The sequence below is a fragment of the Monodon monoceros genome, unplaced genomic scaffold, assembly GCF_005190385.1.
Source record: "Monodon monoceros isolate NGI ecotype Baffin Bay Population unplaced genomic scaffold, NGI_Narwhal_1 Super_Scaffold_21, whole genome shotgun sequence".
NCBI classification, from domain to species: domain Eukaryota; kingdom Metazoa; phylum Chordata; class Mammalia; order Artiodactyla; family Monodontidae; genus Monodon; species Monodon monoceros.
The window spans coordinates 25,253,872-25,276,566 of NW_021703778.1; the positions used below are offsets into that span (position 1 = coordinate 25,253,872).

General features: G+C 47.1%; 1 protein-coding gene across 1 annotated transcript in view; it reads left to right on the plus strand.

The window, feature by feature from the left end:
* The window catches only part of IL15RA (interleukin 15 receptor subunit alpha), a 29,269-nt gene extending 11,866 nt beyond the window's left edge, over positions 1 to 17,403 (plus strand). The window contains exons 2-7 of the mRNA XM_029237060.1: positions 4,314 to 4,508; positions 6,266 to 6,358; positions 8,438 to 8,632; positions 9,210 to 9,242; positions 13,133 to 13,217; positions 15,933 to 17,403. Of these exons, the coding sequence (XP_029092893.1) occupies positions 4,314 to 4,508; positions 6,266 to 6,358; positions 8,438 to 8,632; positions 9,210 to 9,242; positions 13,133 to 13,217; positions 15,933 to 16,083 (752 nt within the window). The 3' untranslated portion in view covers positions 16,084 to 17,403. The remainder of the gene's footprint in view (positions 1 to 4,313; positions 4,509 to 6,265; positions 6,359 to 8,437; positions 8,633 to 9,209; positions 9,243 to 13,132; positions 13,218 to 15,932) is intronic.
* The last annotated feature ends 5,292 nt before the right edge of the window (positions 17,404 to 22,695 follow it).

Consider the following 22,695-nt stretch of genomic DNA (forward strand, 5'->3'; position numbering starts at 1 on the left):
TCTGCTTGTATGTCATTGCTTCCAGGCACTGTCAGAGGACACAGGTAGCGTGTGCGCACACACTCACGTGTACACACAGAATCACGTATACACAGACGTGTACACACACACTATGATTACATCCTGACACCTCCAACCCCAATTCTATCCCAGCACCACAGGGTGCATTCCAGTCGTCCCCTCCCCATTTCCATAGTTGTAACTTCTTCCTCCAACAGTGAGGACCCTGGGTTGAGTATGTCTTACTCACTGATGACTGGTTCCAGTAGAGAATCAGGAAGAAAAGGAGGGATGACAGTGACTTCAGACCTTTGCCCTCAGGTTTAACAGCAGAGATGGGCTTGGGAGGAAAATCTACGGATGCTACAAGAAGTCACTACTTATTCACTCAGGATCTGGCCCAGTGTGCTTTGCCTTGTAAAACAGAGGTCCTCAACTGTGTGCACAGCACATTTCCTGATCAGTGTGTAAAATTCACTGTTGCTCAAGTGAATATACCAGCAATGACAACGTTTGGCAGAAGGGGTGTCGAGCTGGGAGGGGTACTACCTGCTACGAATCTAAGGTGAAGTCAAACCACCACAAAGACGACTGCATATTTACTGAAGGCTGTAAGAACTCTGAATTATTATATACACCATAAACTTAGGTACTTTTATACGCAATAAACTATCCCACCCACATAGCAGCCAGCCCTGAAGGATGACCAAGTGAGTTACACATTAGCATGGATACCCTTATGCTGTGGCAGTGGCTCTTTATAACTTGCTGACACGGTCGCCATTGTCTCAATGTTTTAAATCCTCTTGAGTGGGAGGGCGCAAATGTTTGATTTCAGAGAGTGCCACAGACACTCAAAGTTGAAAGCCACTGCCCTAAATGGAGGGGAGTATTTTAAGACTTAGAAGATGTAGAACAATTTGCTGACAAAAATCCCAAATCTGAAAACAACACAGAAAACAGAGAAGACTGAAAAAAGGTGGCCGAGGAAAGATCAATAGATTCAGAACATCATTTGAGGGGCTTCCCTGGTGGCGCAGTGGATAAGACTCCACGCTCCCAATGCAGGGGGCCTGGGTTCGATCCCTGGTCAGGGAACTAGATCCCACGTGTATGCCGCAACTAAGAGTTCGCATGCTTCAACTAAGGAGACCACATGCTGCAACTAAGAAGCTGGTGAGCCACGACTAAAGGAGCCCCGGAGCTGCAACTAAGGAGCCCTCCTGACGCACCTAAGACCTGGTGCAACCAAATAAATAAATAAATATATTTTTTTAAAAGAACATCATTTGAAATTAGAATCAGTGGATTAAGCTGAACTTGAGGACTACACAGCGAATAAAAACGTTTGGGAAGGGATTCAGGCGAAAGAGGTACAACCCAAAGACCAGATGGGAGAGAGAGGAAGATGAAGGAAGTAAACCTAAACAGCCAGATTTCTTCTCTTCACTATGAACTTTGTTCATACAAAATAGTAGGAAATTTTTTTTTAGAAAACTGGTACATTGAAATAACGATTATCTTATGATCTCATTGAAAAGAAAATGAAAATGTTTGAGTCCACTATAGAAGCCCCGCAAGCGAAAAGAGAACATTGTCACCATCAGGATGGAGTGATAAAGGACGGCAGGCTGTATGTTATAGTTTTAAAAATCTAATATTAGATGTCAATGCGGCTTTAAAAGAAGAGTCAGGGGTTGGATTAAGAACAAAAAGCAAACAATCCATTTTCCCTCTTGAGACTAGGGAGACCAAAGTGAAGCCTGGAGTGACTAACCCACCAAGCTCAGGTGGGCTCCGGCATGAGGATGCTGACACCTCAGTGACAGAGCCTGAAGCAGGAGGGGAGGGTCTGACAGCTGCCCCAGCAGTGGGCTGGCCTGTCTGCAGGCTGCTGGGCACTTGACTGTGGATTGTTCCAACCACACTCTGAATCTGGAGATGGCTCCTTCTTTTTTTTTTGCTTAAGATTTTTTTTTTTTAATGTGGACCATTTTTAAAGTCTTTATTGAATTTGTTACAACATTGCTTCTGTTTTATGTTTTGGTTTTTTGGCTGCGAGGCAAGTGGGATCTTAGCTCCCCGAACAGGGATGGAACCCACACCCCCTGCATTGGAAGGCGAAGTCTTAACCACTGGACCGCCAGGGAGGTCCCTGGAGATGGCTCCTTGTGATTTTGATATCTAAAGAGGCCCACCTGGCCAGCAAGATGTGGCATAAGGGGTCCAGGTGGTGGTGACGCTGAGAGTCAGGTGAATAAGTGTCCTGGTGATTCTGGCAGTCATTCTCTGACATCCAAACCTAGGCCAGCAGCTGGGGAGTGTGGAAACCCAGGGGATGCCCTCTGGAGGAGAAGATGGACAAGACCTGGGCAGAGGGGCAGGCCCTAGTCCAGAAAGCTAGGGTCCTGGACAGAGGCAGCCCGGTCCACAGGGAGCAGGTGAGAAGGATGGTGAAAGCTGCTATTTGGGGGGCCCGTGGCTAGTCAAAGCTGACCCCAGATCCTGCCCGACCAGAGGAAGGTTCGGATTTCTAGGAAGCAGGCACAGGTTCTGTTGGGGGAAATCAAACAAGATTGGCTTATTCGAAGGCTGTAGAAGGAACTCAGCACCACCAGGACACACGGGTGAAGACAGAGACATTTTCCAAGGCAGATGAAGATTCATGTTCTGGAATCCAGCGTCCTCAGCACGTCATGCAAAACTGTGGAAGATGGTCACATTTTCCAGACTCTGTCCCCCTCCGGGCGTAGCACAGGCTCTAATCTGGATAGGACACTGTCTCATCCCGATAGGTGACTGAGCTCACCTCATCCATTTGGGAGTTGGTCTGTTCCCAGTACCCTCAGGTACTGGGGGTACCAGCAGACTTTCAGACTAGCACTGTCTGATCCTAGCCTGTTCCCAAACTCAGATATGAGAACAAAGGACTTCACTAGGTGTCATGCTAACAGCACTAGACCAGCTATGGAGCTGACTGCTGATTGACTGAGCATCTGTCTACAGAGAGGTGCCTCGGAAATGAAATGAAGGTCCAGGATGGGGCAAACCCCAGGACGCTGGTTTTAGCCATCAAGTTTCATACAAAGAAAATCGTAGGGTCTAAATCTTGCTCAAATCTTTCAACTTCCAACTAATTAGAAGGGGGCAATTATTAAGAAAACTTTAATTGTTCTAGCTCTGGCTCTTACCTTCTTTTGGTAACATTCTTCTGATAAAACGTATCTTATTTTTCACTCCACATGCACTTGGTCACATCCACAGTCTGCTGGGAGTGACTTGTGTCTCGTCTCCCAAAAGCCTGTCCAGAATCCTCCCAAATGGCCTCACAAGTCTTCTCGGCTTCAATTTTACCCTAAGCTGCCCTAACTTGCCCAGAGAAAGGAGAAAATTCCTAATTCTAGGATCTCCTACCTTTTTCACATTCATTTAGCAGCAAAAGCACTGAATACCCACCCTTGGCATGGTTTAGCCCTCTCTTGCCCTGTGGTCAGCCAAGGTTTCTGACTTCCTGTGGCAGGGTATTTAAAAAACCCCTCCCCCACTTTTTTATTATGAAGTATTTCATATATTTAAAACAGTATATAATATATACACATGACTAATATTCTTCCAGTCCTCATCGGCGTAGCCTTTCATCTATGGCCAGTGGTTACTCCGCGGGGTCGTGGTTAATGCCAACAGCTATTCTGATTGTGGGGCTGAGGGAGGGCTTTCCTGAGGAAGCGATGTTGAACTACGCTAAGAAGGGTGGCAGGAGATGGCCAGCCAAGAGTGGGCGGGGGAGGTGCGTGGTGAGAGGCATGGGGGGACCAGAGGCCAGTGTGGCCAGAGGGAAGAGTAGCTGGAGAGGCAGACAGTGCCGGGTCCAGCAGAGCCTTGATTTTAGTTTTTATTCTAAGAGCAGTGGGCAACCGAGAAAGAGTGAAGTCATCAAACTTGAAGTCATCTGAAGATGATGCCGGCTGCCTTGTGGAAATGGATTAAAGGCTTGTAGGGATAGCAATCCAGAGGCTAAGAGATACTGAGGCTGGAGACTGATGGGAGTGGAGGGCAAGAGAGAGGGGTCTCTATTGATGACCCCTGGTATCTAGCTATGCTGAATGGCTGGTACTTGAGGCAAGATTCTGGACAGCTTCTAGACAGTGGGGGCCCTTCCTCAGCATCTTCCACATGCTTGGAATCTGAGGTATATCCCCAGGGGCCCCTACGATAATCCAGACCCCGACTATAAAGTTATTGACTACCACCCGTGTTCCCTCGGAGCAAGCTGAAATCTCTTCATCTCTCCCCTCTCATCTGCACTTCTGCAGGCATCACGTGCCCAACTCCCACATCTGTGAAACATGCAGACATCTGGGTCAAGAGTTACAACCTCAACTCCAGGGAGCGGTATGTTTGTAACTCTGGCTTCAAGCGTAAAGCTGGGACCTCCAGCCTGACCGAGTGCGTGTTTAACAAGACTGTGAACATCGCCCACTGGACCACTCCCAATCTCAAGTGCATCAGTAAGTGCACTGTCCCTCCGCCCCTTTTGCCAAGGCCACGCAGAGAGCAGACTGCACTGTGGGCAGCAGAATGAGGTGGCCTTGACATCTGGGTTGAGGACTGAGACTAAATAAACAAATGGGCTTCTAAACACACCTCCGGGAGGTGGAAATACATGGGCTTTGGGGTCACACAGTTCTGGGTTCAAGTCCTGGCTCTGCCACTTAACCATCTGTGAGACCTGGAGTGAGGGCCTTAATGTCTTGGATCTCTTGGTTCCTAATCTAGAAAATGGACCTGATGTCAACAGTGTGGCTTGTAGGAGGATTAAGAGAAATCTGGTAAATATTAACTATTATTACCTCAGTGCTTTAAGATGATAGAAGCAAGAATTTGGCTACAGACAAAGGTGTGTGCTCACAGCATGCTTGTTTCCCAGAGAGCATTCCCGATTCCTCCCTAGGAGACAGCCTGCAAGGAAATTACTCCCCGTTCTCCTCCCCAGAGAGCAGCGCGGAGACCCACAGAGCAGAGACCCCCTTGGCCCAGTTATCATGTCTGGGGTCCCGCCAGAGCTCAAGACTGGGTGTGAGGAAAGATCTCCAGAATCCCTTTTTTTTTAAGCATCCACAGCTGGATAACCACACCAGAAGTCAAACAATCTTGGAGTGGAAGCCAGTAGTGCTATTTTCAGGAATACTAAGCCCCATACTCTAGAAAAGGAAAGGTTAATCTGTGATCTTCCAAGAGAATGATGATTTAACACACATTTATTGCACACGTGGTGCATGTCCAGCCGTGATACTTTCTCACGTAGTATTTGTGAAAATTCACCACTCCTCTCTGGGCAAAGCAGACAAGCGGGGCTGTTCTACAGCAAACTCACAGCTGGGGGACTCCTTGAAAAGCCAGACTCCCTCTGGCTTTTTGAATCTGTAGTGCTGAGATCGCCCTGTACCCCTTCCCCTGCCGCTGCGTGGCCACCATGCAGGCATCAGAGGCCGGGCAAGGAGGGAGCCTTCTGCTTGTTGCAGAGGAATAGCTGGGCTGGGAACATGGTGCCCACGGCATCCTGGGGCCATTGGAGGGATGAGCTGGGTGAGGACGGGTCTGAGCAGTAACTTCTGGGAGAACACAGGTGTCTTCCTCGGTCTAGTCCGGGGACCCACTGGAACCATAGTCCAGGGGCAAAAATAAGGGCTTTCCACTGTAGGGAGAGTGACTGTTTCTTCAAAGTTCCAATTCCTCTGGGTGAATGAATCGAGGATGGCGAACTGAACAGGGCGGGTTGCAGGCGGGAGAGGAAAGAAGGGAGCGAGGCCTGGAATCGTAGACTTTTAGAACCCGAAGACTGGAGGAACCTTTAGGTCTCATCCCCAAAGCCCCCACCTTTTACCACTAAAAGCTGCCTCCATTATTTTCCCCAACCTCTTGTGCCTTAAACAATCCATCGAGTAATCATTTATTTTCCCACGCAAAAGCCAGCGTTATAAAGCTGAGTTGACATCGCTGCTATCATCCCAGCCAAAAATAAAACACACGTGATACTTAACTTATGCAGTCTTTCTGAAAGGCTAGAAAAAAATAGTGTGCAGTCTGTCTGCAATGGGAACTGCAGACTGATGCTTGTTTATCTCTTGTGCTTCTGGCCTAGTCTAGGGAGCCAGACGTGTCCACTTTAAATTTATATATTTATTTTTTATTTACATCCAGTTCTGAAGCCACACCAGGTTCCACCCTCAGGATCATAAACGCCATGTGGTTATCCTCTCTCTAGGAGACCCCTCCCTGACTCACCAAAGGCCACCCTCCACAGCAGCACCGACAGGGGTGACCCCAGAGCCAGACAGCCCCAACCCTTCTGGAAAAGGTAGGAATGTCACAGACTCTCTCCGGACTCTCATCCCCTGATGCCATCTGGTCCACAGAGAACCCTCAGATTCGTGGACCACTGCCAGGGTTCCACTGCAAACACCTCTTATTCACGTCAAGAATGAGGATTGACATTAGTTTCATTTTCCCTTGTAAACCAAAGTAGCTTGATAGCCAGGCTTCACAGGTACATAATTAATAACGGTTTAAAATCCACTCTTAATAGGCCAGATCACACTTTGTGGGAGAAACGTAGCCTCAAGAACGGGGGAGGGTCTGAGGTTCTGAATGCCTTGCACGTCAGCCTTGCCAGGTCTTATGGGCGCTGGCAGAAAACCTGACCCTCCTGGGTCAGAGATGGAGGACTTTCCTACCCGGCACCACAGGCAACAGGACTGTCAGCAGGTTTCATCAAGTCCCTCGTCCCCACATGCCTTAAGCAGGCCTAAACAGATGCCCGTACGGGCAGCCTATGTCACTGGAGGGGAAGCCTGAGCAGGAACCTGAGTGTTTCACTGCTGGCATGAACATGTCTGCCTTGTGTTCCAGGGGGAGGCACTGTCTCCCCCTTCCAAGGCCATCTAAGCATCCTTGAAAAGACGGTGCCAAGAAAGGGCCGTCAGTGCCCTGCTGGCAAGGTGTGCAGAACGGGGAGAGACCCACGCAGAGCCGTCTCCCAATAACCTGTGATTGCTTTAGTACAGACGCTTGCACGAAGCTGCCAGGGTTCTGCATTTCCACCGAGTCTTAGGTAAACTCTACCCCAATTTCCTCAGCACCGTCCTGATGTTAAGAAAATCCGAGCTCTTGGAGGCTGAACATCCTGGGACAACGTGCGCTGTAACCTCTAATGCCCTCTCTTGACTCCTGGTTTTCTGTCGCCCATTACCCACTGTGAGGCTTTTCCTGGTCCCCGTCTCCTCCCTTCCCTCCAGGCACAGCCATCCCACTGTGGTTGACCATGCTGCTCGGGCTGCCTCCCTGGAGAGCCGGTTCTTAACCGTGGATGCTCGTTGAAATCTCCTTGGAACTCTGCGTGGTCTGGGGAGCATCTGGGAATTAGGGTTCTAGAAGCTCTCCTGGGGACCCTTACTTAGGTGCCCAAGGCTGAGAACCACTGCTGAAGGGAGGATGGAGAGGCGGGAGCAAGGTTCCTCCCAGTTGCTTAGCCGATGACAAACGGAAGGAAGGGGCTGGAGTACCCAGAATCCCTTTGGTCCAAGTCACACCTGGTTCGGGTGGCCTCCCCGAGCCTTGCCTTCATGCCTCAAACACTTGGCAGACGCAGCTGCATAGTGAAACTTCAGACATGAGATTGATCTCCCAGGCGGGCACCATGGCCACGGGTGCCCACCCATGCTCTGCCCACGTGGCTGGGAGAGCGTGGGGAAGTGGCCGGACTGTATGGCCCGACAGCCCGGGATGCGGGGCTCACAGCCACCCTTGCACACCCTCTGCTCCAGGGCTGGGCTCCTAAGCACCGTACTGTCACAGTGGAAGACCCATTTTTCACAGAAAGAGAACAGCGGAGTTGTGCCACCACACTTTACACTTTGGGGCAGCCGTTGGCTAGTGAGGGATGGGAAGGTAAAGGACCTAAACATAAGGCAGGTGGCCCACCCTCCCCGAGATGGGGGCCAAGCCAGGACACATCCCTCAGGGCAAATCTCAGGTTCCCCTGATTTCAAATGTTTTGTGCAAACAGGTAAAAAGTAAACTAAAATCAGCATCCTAATGTCTTTTGGCCAGTACAGTTCCACTGTTTATCTGAGCTGGGTCTCCTAGTAAACACTTCTCTAGTGCCTGGTTCTACTAGAGCTTTCGGATGGTTAGTTTATGTGCCCCATGATAAATAACCATAAATCCTCTAGCGTCCTCAAAAGCCCCTTGGCCATTCCAGATGGATGAAGATGTTACCCACTCAAGGGGTTTTCCCCCAGAGCCGTGGAGGAGTTTGCTGGGGGCGGGCTGGCCAGGGCAGGCTCACGAGAGCCGGTGTTAGTATACTCTCTTCCAAAGCCAAGAAAAGACACTGTTCTCAATATTTTCATTGTCCATGTCTTGCACTTCCCTGCAGAGCCAGCTTTTACTTCCAGGTCAGACACCACAGTGGCCACAAGGCTGGCTACTGGACCAGGCTCCAGGCTGATGCCATCCAAAGCTCCTTCTGCGGGGACCACAGGGGTAGTCAATAATGAGCCCTCCCAAGTCCCAGCTCAGACAACAGCCAAGGCTCCGGAACACACCCCCTCGGCCTCGCAGGACCCGCCCGGTTAGTGCTGGCTTTGCGTGCTGGAGGAGAGAGGGCAGCTCACACAGGCTGCTTCTGAGTTGCAGATCCTGAGCGAGCCGATCGCATCACACCATCCAATCCAAAGTCAGGATGACTGAGCAACCCTCTGCCTCCTGCTCTCTGCCACAGCCTTGGTTCTCTGTGCTTCACCCTGGCTCAGCTCAGTGGGGAGAGAAAGCCTGTCTCCTACATGTGACAAGCCTTCCCGTATTAATTCACATGGCAGAGCCTTTGCCAAGAATCAGAATAAGATCTTCCTCCTCCCGACGTGGGAGGCCAGAGGAAGCTTTCCTTGATCTGGAATCACAATGTGTGGGATGGGGGAGCGCTCGGTAATCGGCATCTTCTCTAAGAGTGTATCTGATTCTTAAGCATGGCCCAGCATCAATCAAATCAATGACCCTGGTTCTGTGCTAAAGTGAGGCTGGTTTTGCTAGCCGTGACTCTCTCAAGGCTTTAAGATGGGAGCCAAATTGTCCAGGATTTGTCTTGCTTAGTGAGAAATTAGTGCCTTTAGGACCATGGCAATAACTGAGCTGCAATCTCTTCTCTGCAGGTGCATATCAGTACAATCCCAGAGCTGTGACTGGTAAGTATTTTCCTTTGTCCTGGTGGTGTTTATGCTCAGGGCATCTCAGTGCCAGGGTGCTGGGCGGACCTGGCTTATGCCTGCTGTCCCAGCATGGTCACCAACAGCTCCCTCTTTCACTCTCAAAAGTGCCTCTGTTTAGGTAAGTTACATGATCCCCCTGTTTATGGAATTCTAACTTGACTATTTATCTTAATGTTGGTAGTTTCTCACTGTCAGGCTACTGGCGTAGAAGCATTACGCTGCTATATTCATTTAGTGCACGAGGAGTAAAGGGTTTCTCTTTCAGACTGTATTATAACTCTCATCTCTCATAGCTGAAATACATTTGCTGCAGTTTATATGCTCAGCCTTTAACAGGAGCTACCCCTATATTGTGTCATTCATCTATTCAAACAATATAAATTGAGCTCCTATCCTGTGCCAGATAGGGTCCTAAGCTGCAACGAAATGCAGATTTCTCATTAAAAAGCAAATGGCACTTTACATGTCCTTCAGCTTACGGAAGGTTAACGGTTTAATTTGATCAATTAAGTATTTATTGATTACCCACCCTGAACCCAGCAGAGTGCTCAGTACTGGAAGAAACAGAAACCACTGCCCAGGAGTAAGGAATTGACATTCTCACTTCAAAACTACCTTCAGCAGATGCAGGCACACGGCACATCAGATACACTACCCCGCGGCTTAACTAGCTTGCACGGACTGCCAAGAAATGACGATTCCCTGGATGTTCACAGAGGACACATTTAAAATTGAAGTATAGTTGACTTACAATATTAGTTTCAGGTGTACAGCACAGTGATTCAGTAACTTTGCAGATTATACTCCACTTACGTTATTATAAGATAATGGTTATAATTCCCTGTGCTGTGCAGTATATCCTTATTGTTTATCTATTTTACGTATAATGTTTTGTATCTGTCAATCCCTTACCCCTAATTTGCCCCTCCCCCTTCCCTCTCTCTTTTGGTAACCACAAGTTTGTTTTCTCTGTGAGGCTGTTCCTGTTTTACAAATACATTCATTTGTATTATTTTTTTAGATTCCAAATATGTGATATCATACAGTATTTTCTCTTTCTCTGTCTGACTTATTTCACTAAGCATAATATTCTCTAGGCCCATCCACACTGCTGCAAATGGTAGAATTTCATTTTTTTTTTTATGGCTGAGCAATATTCCATTGTATATATATATATATATATATATATACCACCTCTTTATCCATTCATTTGTGGATGGACACTTGGGTTGCTTCCATGTCTTGGCTTGGAAAATAGTGCTGCTATGAACATTGGGCTGCACGTATATTTTCAAATTAGTATTTTCATTTTTTCCAGACATATAGGCAGGAGTGGGATTGCTGGGTCATATGGTAGTTCTGTTTTTAGTTTTTTGAGGAACCGCCAGACTGTTCTCCATAGTGGCTGCACCAATTTACGTTCCCACCAATAGTGTAGGAGGGCTCCCTTTTCCCTGCACCCTCTCCAGCACTTGCTATTTGTAGACTTGTTGATGATGGCCATTCTGACCGGCGTGAGGTGATACTTCATTGTGGGTACAGAGGACCCTTTCATCACCCACACTGAACAGTGGCCACTGGCCACCTCAGCCGCCTTCCCCAGTGTAGACCCAACATCACTGTAGGTTGAAGTCAAGGCGGGGGCTCCTGGCCCTTCTGGGCTCCTGTGCAATCATCCACCTTTTCTCCCCTCTTTCCTCTGTCTCGCCAAATCTCTTTTCCTTTTTCTCCAATCCATGTGCCCCCTAGGAAACACAAAAGGGTGGAGAACGTAGCAGTTGATATATTAATCCATTGTTTTGGTGATTCTGGTTTCTTTACTAAATTTGCCTGGAAATAACTGAGGAAGAGGCCAAGTTCAAATGGCTGAATTCAAATTGCTGTGTTATATCATTGGCTCAGGGGCGCTCCTCTCACTTGAGTTGGAGTCTACAGTTTTTATTCTCAATAAGAAGAAACACGAAGCAGCATTGTGAAAGTGGAACTATAGTTAACATCAGCTTGCCTTTTCCAATAAATCTCTCCATGAACAGTAAATGCATGCCAACCTGATTAGTCAACATGAAGGAATAGTTTAACGGAGTCACATAAAAAAATTCTGTCTTTTAGTCATAATGATGATTAATGTTAAGTCTAAAAACTCAAAACAACTTCCACTAATTTCCCATGTTTTCCATTACTTTTTTGGGAACAACTTTTCTATGCTTATTTTTATTTACTTAGGTGCAACTAGTTATGTTTCTGTAACTTTAGTGTCTCTTCTGATCACAGTATCATTGCAAAAATATCAGGAAAAAAAACTTTTTAAAAAAGAAAATAAGGTTATCTACAATCCTGAAGTATTACCTAATACTTTGGTATATAGTGTTCAAGACTTTTCTGTGCGTATGGATACACACATGGCTTACTGGAAATTTTTTTTTGTTTTTATGTCAACCAGCTTTTTTTACTTAAGACATTGTAGACATCTTTCCACATTAACAAATGTAGATTTCATAGTTTTAAAAAGCTGAATAATATTCCATTGTGTGGGTATGCCACATTTTATTTAATTTTCTACTGATAAGAGATTTAGATTAACATTTTAAAAATTATTTTAAACAATACTTTAGTGAATACTGTATATGTATTTCCTATTTCCTTAGAATAAATTTCTAGTAGTGGACTTAGAGAGTCAAAGGAAACGGTCTTCTCCAAAGCTTCTGTTACACGTGCTAACTGCCCTTGAGAAAAGCTTCACCCACTTCCTCTTCTACCCTGCAGAGAATCTGGGTATTTCCCCTCATATTTAGCTGTTTTTCAGGAAAGTTCTATTTTTAAGGCCACGTCATGGGTGATTCATCCTTGTATGCACGGCTGTGTGCTGTCCGTATAGGTGCAGGTCTGAAAAGCTCAACAATTCAGGAGATGAATGTGCCTCCTGGTCCACAGTGAGATTCCTGGGTCCCCAGACGTTCGGGGCTGTCATCTTACACACAGTGCACATAGGCGATTTTTTGCAGGGAGATTTCACAATAGTAAGGCAAACTGGCCAAATCTGCTTGGTGCTTACGATTGATACAAATGTTTTAAAGATAGTTCTGTTCAGCTTGCCCTCAGGCTCAGCCCTCTCACTTCCATGTGAAGATCCCACCCTCCCTAACAATCTCAAGCCATCGTGCCTGGGGTCCTCCACCCTCAAGTCCCCCTCCCAATGCTGGTCCTTTCAACTCCAACGAAACATGTGTTCCCCTTTTCCTAAGCTGTTACCTTATTCTCTTCTAATCTGTAACACCTGCCTCATGACACCCTTCTTAACACCACCGTAAAAAGTTGCAAATAAAAACACATAGTAAAGATGAAATTGGAAGAAAAATGGCACTGCCTTCTATTGTTTCTAAATCAGGATTCTGTGAAGGTGGAGAAAAGGGGGACATTGTGGCGGGGACAACTGAGGAGGGTCCCTGCCCTATTTACCCACCTTCGGGTTTAGCAGCAGCTTCCTCTCCTCCTGGGGTGCTGGTGCCCTCGCCCTGATGCTCACGCCCAGCTTCTGATTGCTGAGGCCCTTACTTTCTCCTCCGGCCTCACTCCTGTCCCTGCCCAGTCATCCATGCCACATTGATCGGGAAGGACGAGCATAAAGATAATGCGAATGGGGACGGTTTGAACTGGCAGTGTTGGTGGGAAAGGAGTGTCCTTTGTGCCCAGACGTAGAATAGGCTGAACAGCTGGACCTCAGGGAACTGTTAGTAACGGTGAGCTGGCTAGGAAGGCATCTGGATCTCGCTGCAGGAATGTAAACTGTAAAGAATTTTCAGTCTCAGAAACAAATCTGCTGCCAGGCCTTCGAGCTCAATGCCAACTCAATTCTGCTCTCTTTCCAGCGGCCATCTCCACGTCAGTCGCCGTGCTCTGTGGAGTGTGCGTGGTATGTCTTCTGGTACGTTACGTACGTTACATACGGTCAAGGTGAGTAGACAGAAGACTCGCACCGCACAAGATGCTTCCTCCCCCAAGAAAAGGGCTGCATCTGGATGACCCTGGGCCTGCTCTGTCCAAGGAAGACCCCCTTTCCTGGCTGTAGACACAGGCACTTCCATGCACCCTGCCTGTGTTTGCCAAAAGGAGTGTCGGGGCTGAGCGGTCACTGAGTCAGGCCTGTGCCCTTCACTTTCCAAAGCAGCCTGCAGGCCACTGGTCAGAACCAGGCAGCCAGAAGCCAACAGATGACACGGGGCCAATTCACCGAAAGCCGATTCAGAAGGAAAGAAGGTTCCAAATAACCAATCTGATGGATCTGCAATTCTGATGATATAGTCACGAATGTATTCTTCTTGAATGTACTCGTTAAATACAGATATGCTTCCCCATAAACAGGCTCATTCATGTTGGCCTTGGAATTTCTAATACTTGAAATTCTATATTTCAGCAGTAGTGGCAAGATTGTTTCTGCCACTTGCTGAAATTTCAGTTTTTATTATTTTTCTAATCTTTACGCATTTTTACTATTCCTTCGTAAAAGCCTCAAGTGGCATATTAGCCTTGATTTTGTACTTCCATCAGTTAGTAGCCAGTATTTTAGAATTCCATAGTGATATGGCTGTTCCAGACATATCAGGTGTGTTGAAACTAAACTTTTAGTCACTAGTTATCAAATATTTTTTTCTAAATATTATCTCAATACAAAGACTATATCACCCTTCGAGCCTAACTTTGACAAAATGAACATTCCATGAAATGCTACTGTAAAGCCAAAATGAAAAACAGCCATCAAAAAATTCACACAAATCTTCAAAAGTTGTTAATACCACCCCAAGCAAAAGAAATGCCACAAACCTCATAGTTCAGAAATCAAAATAAGGTTGATATTTTACCTAAAAATTCATCAAAAAATCCCAAGTGCTAAAATACTAGAAAAACAGAAAATGACTTTTAAAAGGATTTTAAGAATACCATTACAACTAAATAATTTCCACATAAAATGTTGTATTTGGAATTACATTCTTAGGAGATTATAATGAATATATATATTTTTTAATTTCCTTCCATTACTTATTTTAGTCTTTGGGTGCACCCCACAGCATGTAGGATCTTAGCTCCTTGACCAGGGATCAAACCCACGCCTCCTGCATTGGAAGGCAGAATCTTAACCACTGGGGAAGTCCCAATAATGAATATATTCATTGACTATATTAGAAAAGAATATATACACGATCTTTTTTAAGAATACCTTAAAATATATTTTTAAAAAGGATTTGTAAATTTGATATATATGGCCAATAAATATGCTCATAAAAGGAAAACATCAATATTCACTGACTATATTATGGAAAATCATAAATATATCTATAAGAAGAATTGGTAAACCTGGTAAGTGTGACTACTTGGGCATTTGGTGAGTTGATTCTTGCCATAAACTGATAATTTGCAAATAAGTTATTAGGTAGATTTGTCACTCAACAAGTTGGCTTTTAGAAAATTGTTTTTGGTAAATTGGCCTAGAGTCCTAATTTACAGTTTAGCCCTCACTCCAAGGAACTCAAAGTGCTTACTCTAAAATGTCCTAAAAGTTGCTCATCCTCAGGAGGTAGACTGTATAATCCACAGACCCACATACTCAGGGCCTAAAACACATGTCCAACGACAGACAGGGAACTGTAGAATTAAGATGCTCTGCATCCCCTACTCTTGGCTTCTCAAGGACTGATTAATATTTGGTTTTTTCTTTGTTTTTTTTTTAAATTAACTAATCTTTTTTTTTATTTTTATTTTTTTGCTGTACGCGGGCCTCTCACTGTTTTGGCCTCTCCCGTTGCGGAGCACAGGCTCCGGACGCGCAGGCTCTGCAGGCCATGGCTCACGGGCCCAGCCGCTCCGCGGCATGTGGGATCTTCCCGGACCGGGGCACGAACCCGTGTCCCCTGCATCGGCAGGCAGACTCTCAACCACTGCACCACCAGGGAAGCCCTAACTAATCTATTTCTTTATATTTGTCTGCGTTGGGTCTTCATTACTGTGCACGGGCTTTCTCTAGTTGAGGTGAGCAGGGCTACTCTTCGTTGCAGAGCACAGGCTTCTCATTACGGTGGCTTCTCTTGTTGTGAAGCACAGGCTCTAGGCATGTGGGTTTCAGTAGTGGCGGTGCGCGGGCTTCAGTAGTTGTGACTCACGGGCTCCAGAGTGCAGGCTCAGTATTTGTGGCGCACGGCTTAGTTGCTCCGCGGCATGTGGGAGCTTCCTGGACCAGTGCTCGAACCCATGTCCCCTGCATTAGCAGGCAGATTCTTAACCACTGCGCCACCAGGGAAGTTCAACATTTGTTTATTTATTTAACACTTACTAAGTAAATATCAGGAGCTGTTTTAAAAGCTTTGTAACCATTACACCATTTTTATTAAGACTGTCACACCTGGCTTAGCCGGGCTCCTGGTGACTCACTCCTTCCACGGTGCCTGGCATTTGAACCACCACCTTTAGCAGAGGGAGGATTGGCAAGGTGCGGGAGGCCACTCCAAGAGCATTGGTAAACCTTGGTGGACAAAGGGCTTAAAATACCGAAATAAGATTTAAATACCACCTGTGAGTGGAGACAATCTAGGTGCTCTCCATCTGAACACCTAGAATGAACTATCTTTTGACCTAGTCTCTCCTCTTTTCAAAACCTGTGAATTACCTGCTTTACAGGCAAGCTTACCAGATACCCAGTGTTGAAATGGAAAGCATGGAGGTCGTGCCAATGACTGGGGGAACCGACGCCAGAGGGGAGGGCACAGAAAACGAATCACACGACCCAGAAGGCTCCAGGGGACGACGAGGGCAGCAAAAGCCACAGTGAAGGCCCAGCTCTGCTCCAGCCAAAGAGGACCTAGAGAAGCCTTGGGGCGGTGGCCTCGGGGAAAAGCCCACCAGGGTGAGAAAACATCCTGGTACCATTTTACCGACTGCCCAGCTCAGGCACCGCCCGTATGAGTGGGTTCTCTGGGTTCAGCACAGACACTCGCTCCCTGCCCTGGGGCATAGGGCCCAGTCCCCAAAGTCCCAGAGGTCGACACTTTCCCAGGAGAGAGTGAAGGTCTCAGGTCTTCCTGTCAGGGCTTTTATTTCATCATGACATTTATTCAGGACAGCTTATCCACTCGACTCTCTCTCCCATTCCTCACCTGGACCTGCAGTTTACAAAGAAAAGAAATACGCTCGAGGCTCCAAGTGAATTACGAGGCTCCTCCTGGCTTGGTAGATGTTTACGAGGATGACACCAGCATTTCAGCTCCTAAAACCTCTCAGCTAGGTGCTCTGCACACATTGAAAGGGAACGAAAGGGAACAGAGAGATTGTGCCCAGTGAATCCTCTTGATTTAAACGTTCAGAGAGAAAACTGAACTTGGTGACATTTTCTATAGATGTGCATTTATATTTATATCCTTGCCTTTATAGCTACATATTATAAGATTTGTATTTTGAAACTGTGTCTTGTATAAACAAAATAAAATGTCTATTTTCAATACAAAAAAAATGTACTGAAAGAATCATGAGAAATGTACCACAAATAAAAAAAGGAGATCAGGAATGCAGAGTCCCAAATGGTTGAGTTCAGCTTTTCTTTCTCAAAGGAGAAAAAAAAGTCTTGTCTGAATCTGAGTCAGATCACAGTTTTGGAGAATTTTTAATAGCATTTCCACGACAGAAGCAACGGGTGGCAGGTTGTGGCCCAGGCATGCCTGGTGCACACACTGTCTCTTTCTCTACAGTGTTCTTTTCTTTCATGCTTTGATGCTTATAACTTTTGTTTATAAAATCATGGGCCTGGTCCCACCTCCTCATTTTACAGATGGGAAAACTGAGGCCTAGAGAAGTGACTTGCCCAAGGCCATGCGGCTCAGTTAATGCCAGAGTCTGAACAGAGTCTGAACAGGGCAGGTGCAGGGGTAGGTCTATAAACCAGGTGTCAGCTGCCCCATCACACAGCACAAGCATACAGGAGGTGGGGCATAGGCACAGCAACAAATTCACAAGCTGCCGCGGCTCTCAAAGTACCATTTCTTGTAAACTTCTTCACGTCATGAATTTAGACGGCTTCGTCAAAAGTAGGGCTTCCCTGGTGGCGCAGTGGTTGAGAGTCCACCTGCCGATGCAGGGGACACGGATTCGTGCCCCGGTCCAGGAAGATCCCACATGCCGCGGAGCGGCTGGGCCCGTGAGCCATGGCCGCTGAGCCTGCGCGTCCGGAGCCTGTGCTCCGTAACGGGAGAGGCCACAACAGTGAGAGGCCCGCGTACCACAAAAAAAAAAAAAAAGTAAAGGAAGGGGGACTTCCCTGGTAGCGCAGTGGTTTAGAATCTGCCTCCCAATGCAGGGGACACGGGCTCGAGCCCTGGTCTGGGAAGATCCCACACGCCGCGGTGCAACTAAGCCTGACTATTGAGCCTGCGCTCTAGAGCTCGCAAGCCACAACTACTGAAGCCTGCGCGCCTAGAGCCCGTGCTCCACAACAAGAGAAGCCACTGCAATGAGAAGCCTGCGCACCGTAACGAAGAGTAGCCCCCGCTCGCCACAACTAGAGAAAGCCCGCGCACAGCAACGAAGACCCAACGCAGCCAAAAATAAATAAATTTATTTTTTAAAAAAAGTGAAGGAAGGAAGGGGAGGAATTTTAAATGGCTGCTTTGGGGATTTCACAGCCACACCGTTTTCACTATCTGCAAATATCTGTTTCAACAAGTAGGAAAACTCATTGCTAACACACGAGCTGGGCCATTCTATGCACTACTGGCCTTAAGTACTTGATGATCCTGAACCTGCCTGATTACCTACACTTTCTGCTTCTCTCTTCAGCTGCCTGCCCCTAAGTTTCTAGAGTTCACCATTCACTGGATCCAGTTTGTTCTTACAAGAATCTTTAAGTGTATGACCCTTGTTATTTTAAAACTAATTTGACAGGAAAAAAAAAAAGAGCAGATGTTCAGTGGAGCCAGGAATCTGAAAGGTTTCTATGGGATGGAAGAGGGCTGAGTCACAGGGATAGTTCAAGGATTTATGGTTCAAAATCACAATCATCTTTGGAAGAGTGAGTGACATGATGACCTCGGGGGGGCAGCGGGGTGCTGTTTTGAAGATGCAGAATCACCCAGTTCAGGTCCAGCACGGAAGTCTGCGATCTACCAGGCACCAACCAAGTTCAAGCTGGGTAAATTATACGACAAAAATTAGATCTAGACATAGAAGCAGGGCTGGGTGGAGCTGAGGTCTAAAAGGACCAAGAGGGGTTGGGTGGGGACAGATCAATCAGTCAATCAGGACCTTTTTTTCTTTCTTCCTTTTTTTTTTTTTTTAAGTCTAAAGGGGTAAAATGAATTCTCTTACCAGGTGGTGTAGTCCTTCTAGGGAAATGTTTAAGTCACCTGTACGATGCCAGAACATACCATGGCCTCAGAATTTATCCATCAAGCAGTGATGAACATCTTGAAAAGAACTGTGCTTTCATCTTTGAATTCTCAGAGACTGATGCAGTGCCCTGAAGGTCATTAACAGATGCTAGATCAATACACTAAAAGATTCCTAATCACAGTAAGGCCAAATTTTCTGAGACAGGGTAGCAGGTTCTCAGGCAAAGCTACAAAGGAAGTGATCTGGGGGGCACTCAGCCACTTGTCTTTTTGCACCCATCTCCCTAGCCTTCTTTGACAGCTCCAAGCACTGCTTCAAATTCTACATCTGGCCCCTATTTTTACACACAAATAGTGACTGACGCCCAAAGGGCTTGGCCTGGGAGGACACAAGGTGACCTGGAAGTGAGGAATAGACATGGAAACCATAACAACATATGCTGGAAGGGCAGATAAACGGTATGCGGGGGTCTCAGATGCACCTCTTATGTGGCATCAGGACCCCCTTCCTACTCCCTCCCACCTGCCCCCACCTGTAGGCTGCCTGCGAGAGTTCTCCAAAAACTACCACTTCCCCTCTCCTACCCAGAAGCCCCAATCCAGCCAACCTGGGAGGGTCCTGCAGAAAGACCTGTTGTGCGGTTACCTCCTCCAGTTACCTGTCACCGCATCACAGGCCACCCCAACAGCAGCTCTGCACCACCACTGTTACTGTCTCTGGGGGCTGACTGGGCTCAGCCAGGCAGTTCTGCTCTGTGTCATCAACTCGGCTGCATTCAGTTAGTGGCTGGGCTGAGCTGAAGGTCTAAGAAGGCCTCACTCACTGCCTGGGGCCCCAGTGCTCCCCTGTGTAAACTCTCCACGTGGCTAGCCTGGGCTTCCTCACAGCATGGTGGCCTCGGGACAGCCAGACCGCTTACAGGTGGCTGAAAGAAGAAACCACCAGGCACCTCAAAGGTAGGAGCTGGCACACTTGATGGGCACATCTGTTGCATTTTATTGGTCAAAGCAAGTCGCCAGGCCACCCAGCCCCAAGGGGAGGGGGATGACAAAAAAGGAGGAAAGGAATCAAGGGAAACCATCTTTGGAGATTACACCAGAGTACTTCCCAGGGGCACCAGAGAAGTGGCATTTATCTTTCGATCCTTGGCACTCCATAAATCCAGGAAATGTTGGACAAATGAGTGAAGAGAATGATCGGGGGTCAGTATCTGCCAGGCACTGAGAAGAGTCGATCTTTTTATTTTTACTTTTTAGTGGACAAGGTACATAGGACCCAAAGGGATTTGCAAGTTCTACAGCTGTTAGGTCTTTAGCCCAGATGATGTCACCAGCTGGCTACAAACCTACATAATTCACATTTTTCCCTCCTCTCTCATTTCCTGTGCTCCACCACATTTGCCATGAAGAAAACTGATTGCCCATCATCTTTTTTTTATCTTAACTTGATTTTCCTTGATCAATAAATAAGACTTTGACTTTCATCTTTTTAAACCCTCCTCTAGACATTAGGAAGTAGGAGAACAGGGACCAAAAAGGCACATTTAAGGGTTTCTCCGTGCTTCTAATTGCCCAATCCACTTTCTTCAATTCTGGCCTCAGAATTTTGAGAACGTAGCCGAAAATCTTGAGTTTGCTTGTTTTCCCATAAGACTCTTGAGTTTGCTTGTTTTCCCGTAAGACTGTGCTCCTTGAAGGCAAGAGCAGCCTGATTCAGATCAGAGCATCCCCAACACCTCACACTGTGGGAACCTATGAGGAATTCAACGTGTGACTGTTTTCACAGAATTTATAAATATATGGCGCTACACTTATGAGGGAATTGTGGTTCACACTGTTCTCCGCTAAGGGCCTGTCTAAAAATCCACCCATGCTACTTTTGTGGTCTTGAGCTATCTGGGATGTAACACTCCCTCTTCTCCAGTTTGGGGACCCGCCACTGTGTGGGGCACCCTCCCTCCCACAACACAGAAAGGCCAATATCCCCTCCACCAACTCCCACCAGGTGTGGGCCCCAGAGCCACATGAGGCCCATCAGATGCCCTCACCTGGTGAGAAGCGTTGACTATGGGATGAAGGAACACAACAGAACTGATGGAGCAGCGCCCAGCAAGGCTTCAGGGGCATCCAACGTTGTCAGGCTGCCTGTTTCCTAGCTCTCCAGACTGCTGTGGTTCCTACCTGTTTCCCAAGCCTAATCCTCCAACATCCTGTGATTCTATGAGCCCCCAACACTCTTCCAATACATCTTCTCTTTCCTTGTTACAGATTTAGTTTTCATTACTTGTCACTGAGAAGGTCCCACCAGTATGGAATTTGGTACTAGTAACAGGTATTGCAAATTACAGAGAAGTAGGGAAAGAAGGAATAGTTTTGAATGGTTATCTGCCTTAGAGAGGGCAGAAAACAGCGTAAGCTCGGCTAGCAGCCTGAGATGGGACTCCAGCGGCCCAGGGCAGGCAGTGAACTAGTTCCCCAGGAGTGGCCTGGAACGGCACGCCCGCTGAAGGCCCAGCTCCGGGAGGCTGCACCATAGCTGGCCTAAAATATTGTGGGTGGAAAAATCCAAGGCCATAGCCGGGTGGCTACTGTTCATGGCATTGAATAATTTAGATAAGAGAACACGAGTTCAAATCCCTAAAATCTCTATTCAAGTTTCAAGCCACAGTCTAAAACCTAGAGATTCTGTAACCACTGAATCGCATGCCTTCGAGATGCAAGGTCAAGAGGAAACCCAACTTAAGAGCTCAAGTCTTCACACTGTTGAATCATGTTAGCTGAATTTACAGCCACGGCAGGTTTAAGAGACCTGAGGGCTGGAAGACAGAGCACTGATTGGATGAGGACGAGGCCCCAGGATTGGAATTAAGAAATGGGGTGGGGGGTGGAGGGGAGATAAATTGGGAGATGGGGATTGACATATACACAATACCATATATAAAATAGATAACTAATAAGGACCTACTGTATAGCACAGGGAACTCTATTCAATACTCTGTAATGACCTATATGGGAAAAGAGCCTAAAAATGAGTGGATATATGTATAAAGATTTACTATGCTGTACACCTGAAACTAACACAACATTGTAGATCAACTATACCCCAATAAAAAAAAAAGATATAGGGGAAATTTGGAGGCTCACAAGCCTCCCAACTCTACCCCCAGGGCCCTCCCTCATCCTCAGCAGCCGCCCGTTTTACCTGGCAACGCTGCTCCTCGCTTGCTTCAAGGCAGCATCGCTACTTCCTTGGTTGAGGAGTCACCTTGCAAGAGGAAGCCTGTGGCCCTGTTCTACCCCCGGTGGGCACAGGAAGACAGCTTCACTGATTATGCCAGCCAGACCCTCAGGATCACATAGCAGCCTGTTCGACTAAATCACAGCCCTCACAAGGGCCATCCAGGGCCTTGCTCCAGGGTGCCTCCTCCACCTTTCCCCCCACCGCTTCCCTGTGTCCCCACAGGCCAAGCACGACGTCCACGGTCAACCCATCTGCCAGTCCTTGGCCATCCTCTCTACATCCAATCTACCTTTCAAGAGCCAGCTCGATATCTACCTGCTCCAGGGAGCCTTCATTAGCTACTCAAATGTGTGAAATCGTCCGCCTCTGAGCCCCTGTAACCTTTATTACGTGTCCTATAAATGCGGAGTTTGCTGAATAGTACCTCAAACAGTGGCAGGAGCACAGGACTCGGACCACCTGGGTGCCAAGCTCGCACTCTACCCTTCGCTGGCCCTGTCACCTTGCGAGAGTCACTTAAGCTATAAGGACCGACATTCCATCTTTAAAGTGGGGATAACAACACCTGCATTGTCCTTTTCACAAAGGTGAGGATCGATGCGGTGTTTGAAAGTGCTTTCTGAATTGCTTCTTTCTCTCTCTCTCTCTCTAGACACTAGAGATGCTAAGTGAAGACCTGGTTCTTACCCTGTAGGTGCTTACAGCCTGATCAAAAAAAAGGGGAGACATAGCAAAACAAAGCGAAGCAAAAACTTCATACCACACATTAGCAGATATAAACGCCACATGGGGCGTGAACACAGTAATATTACCACGTTAAGCT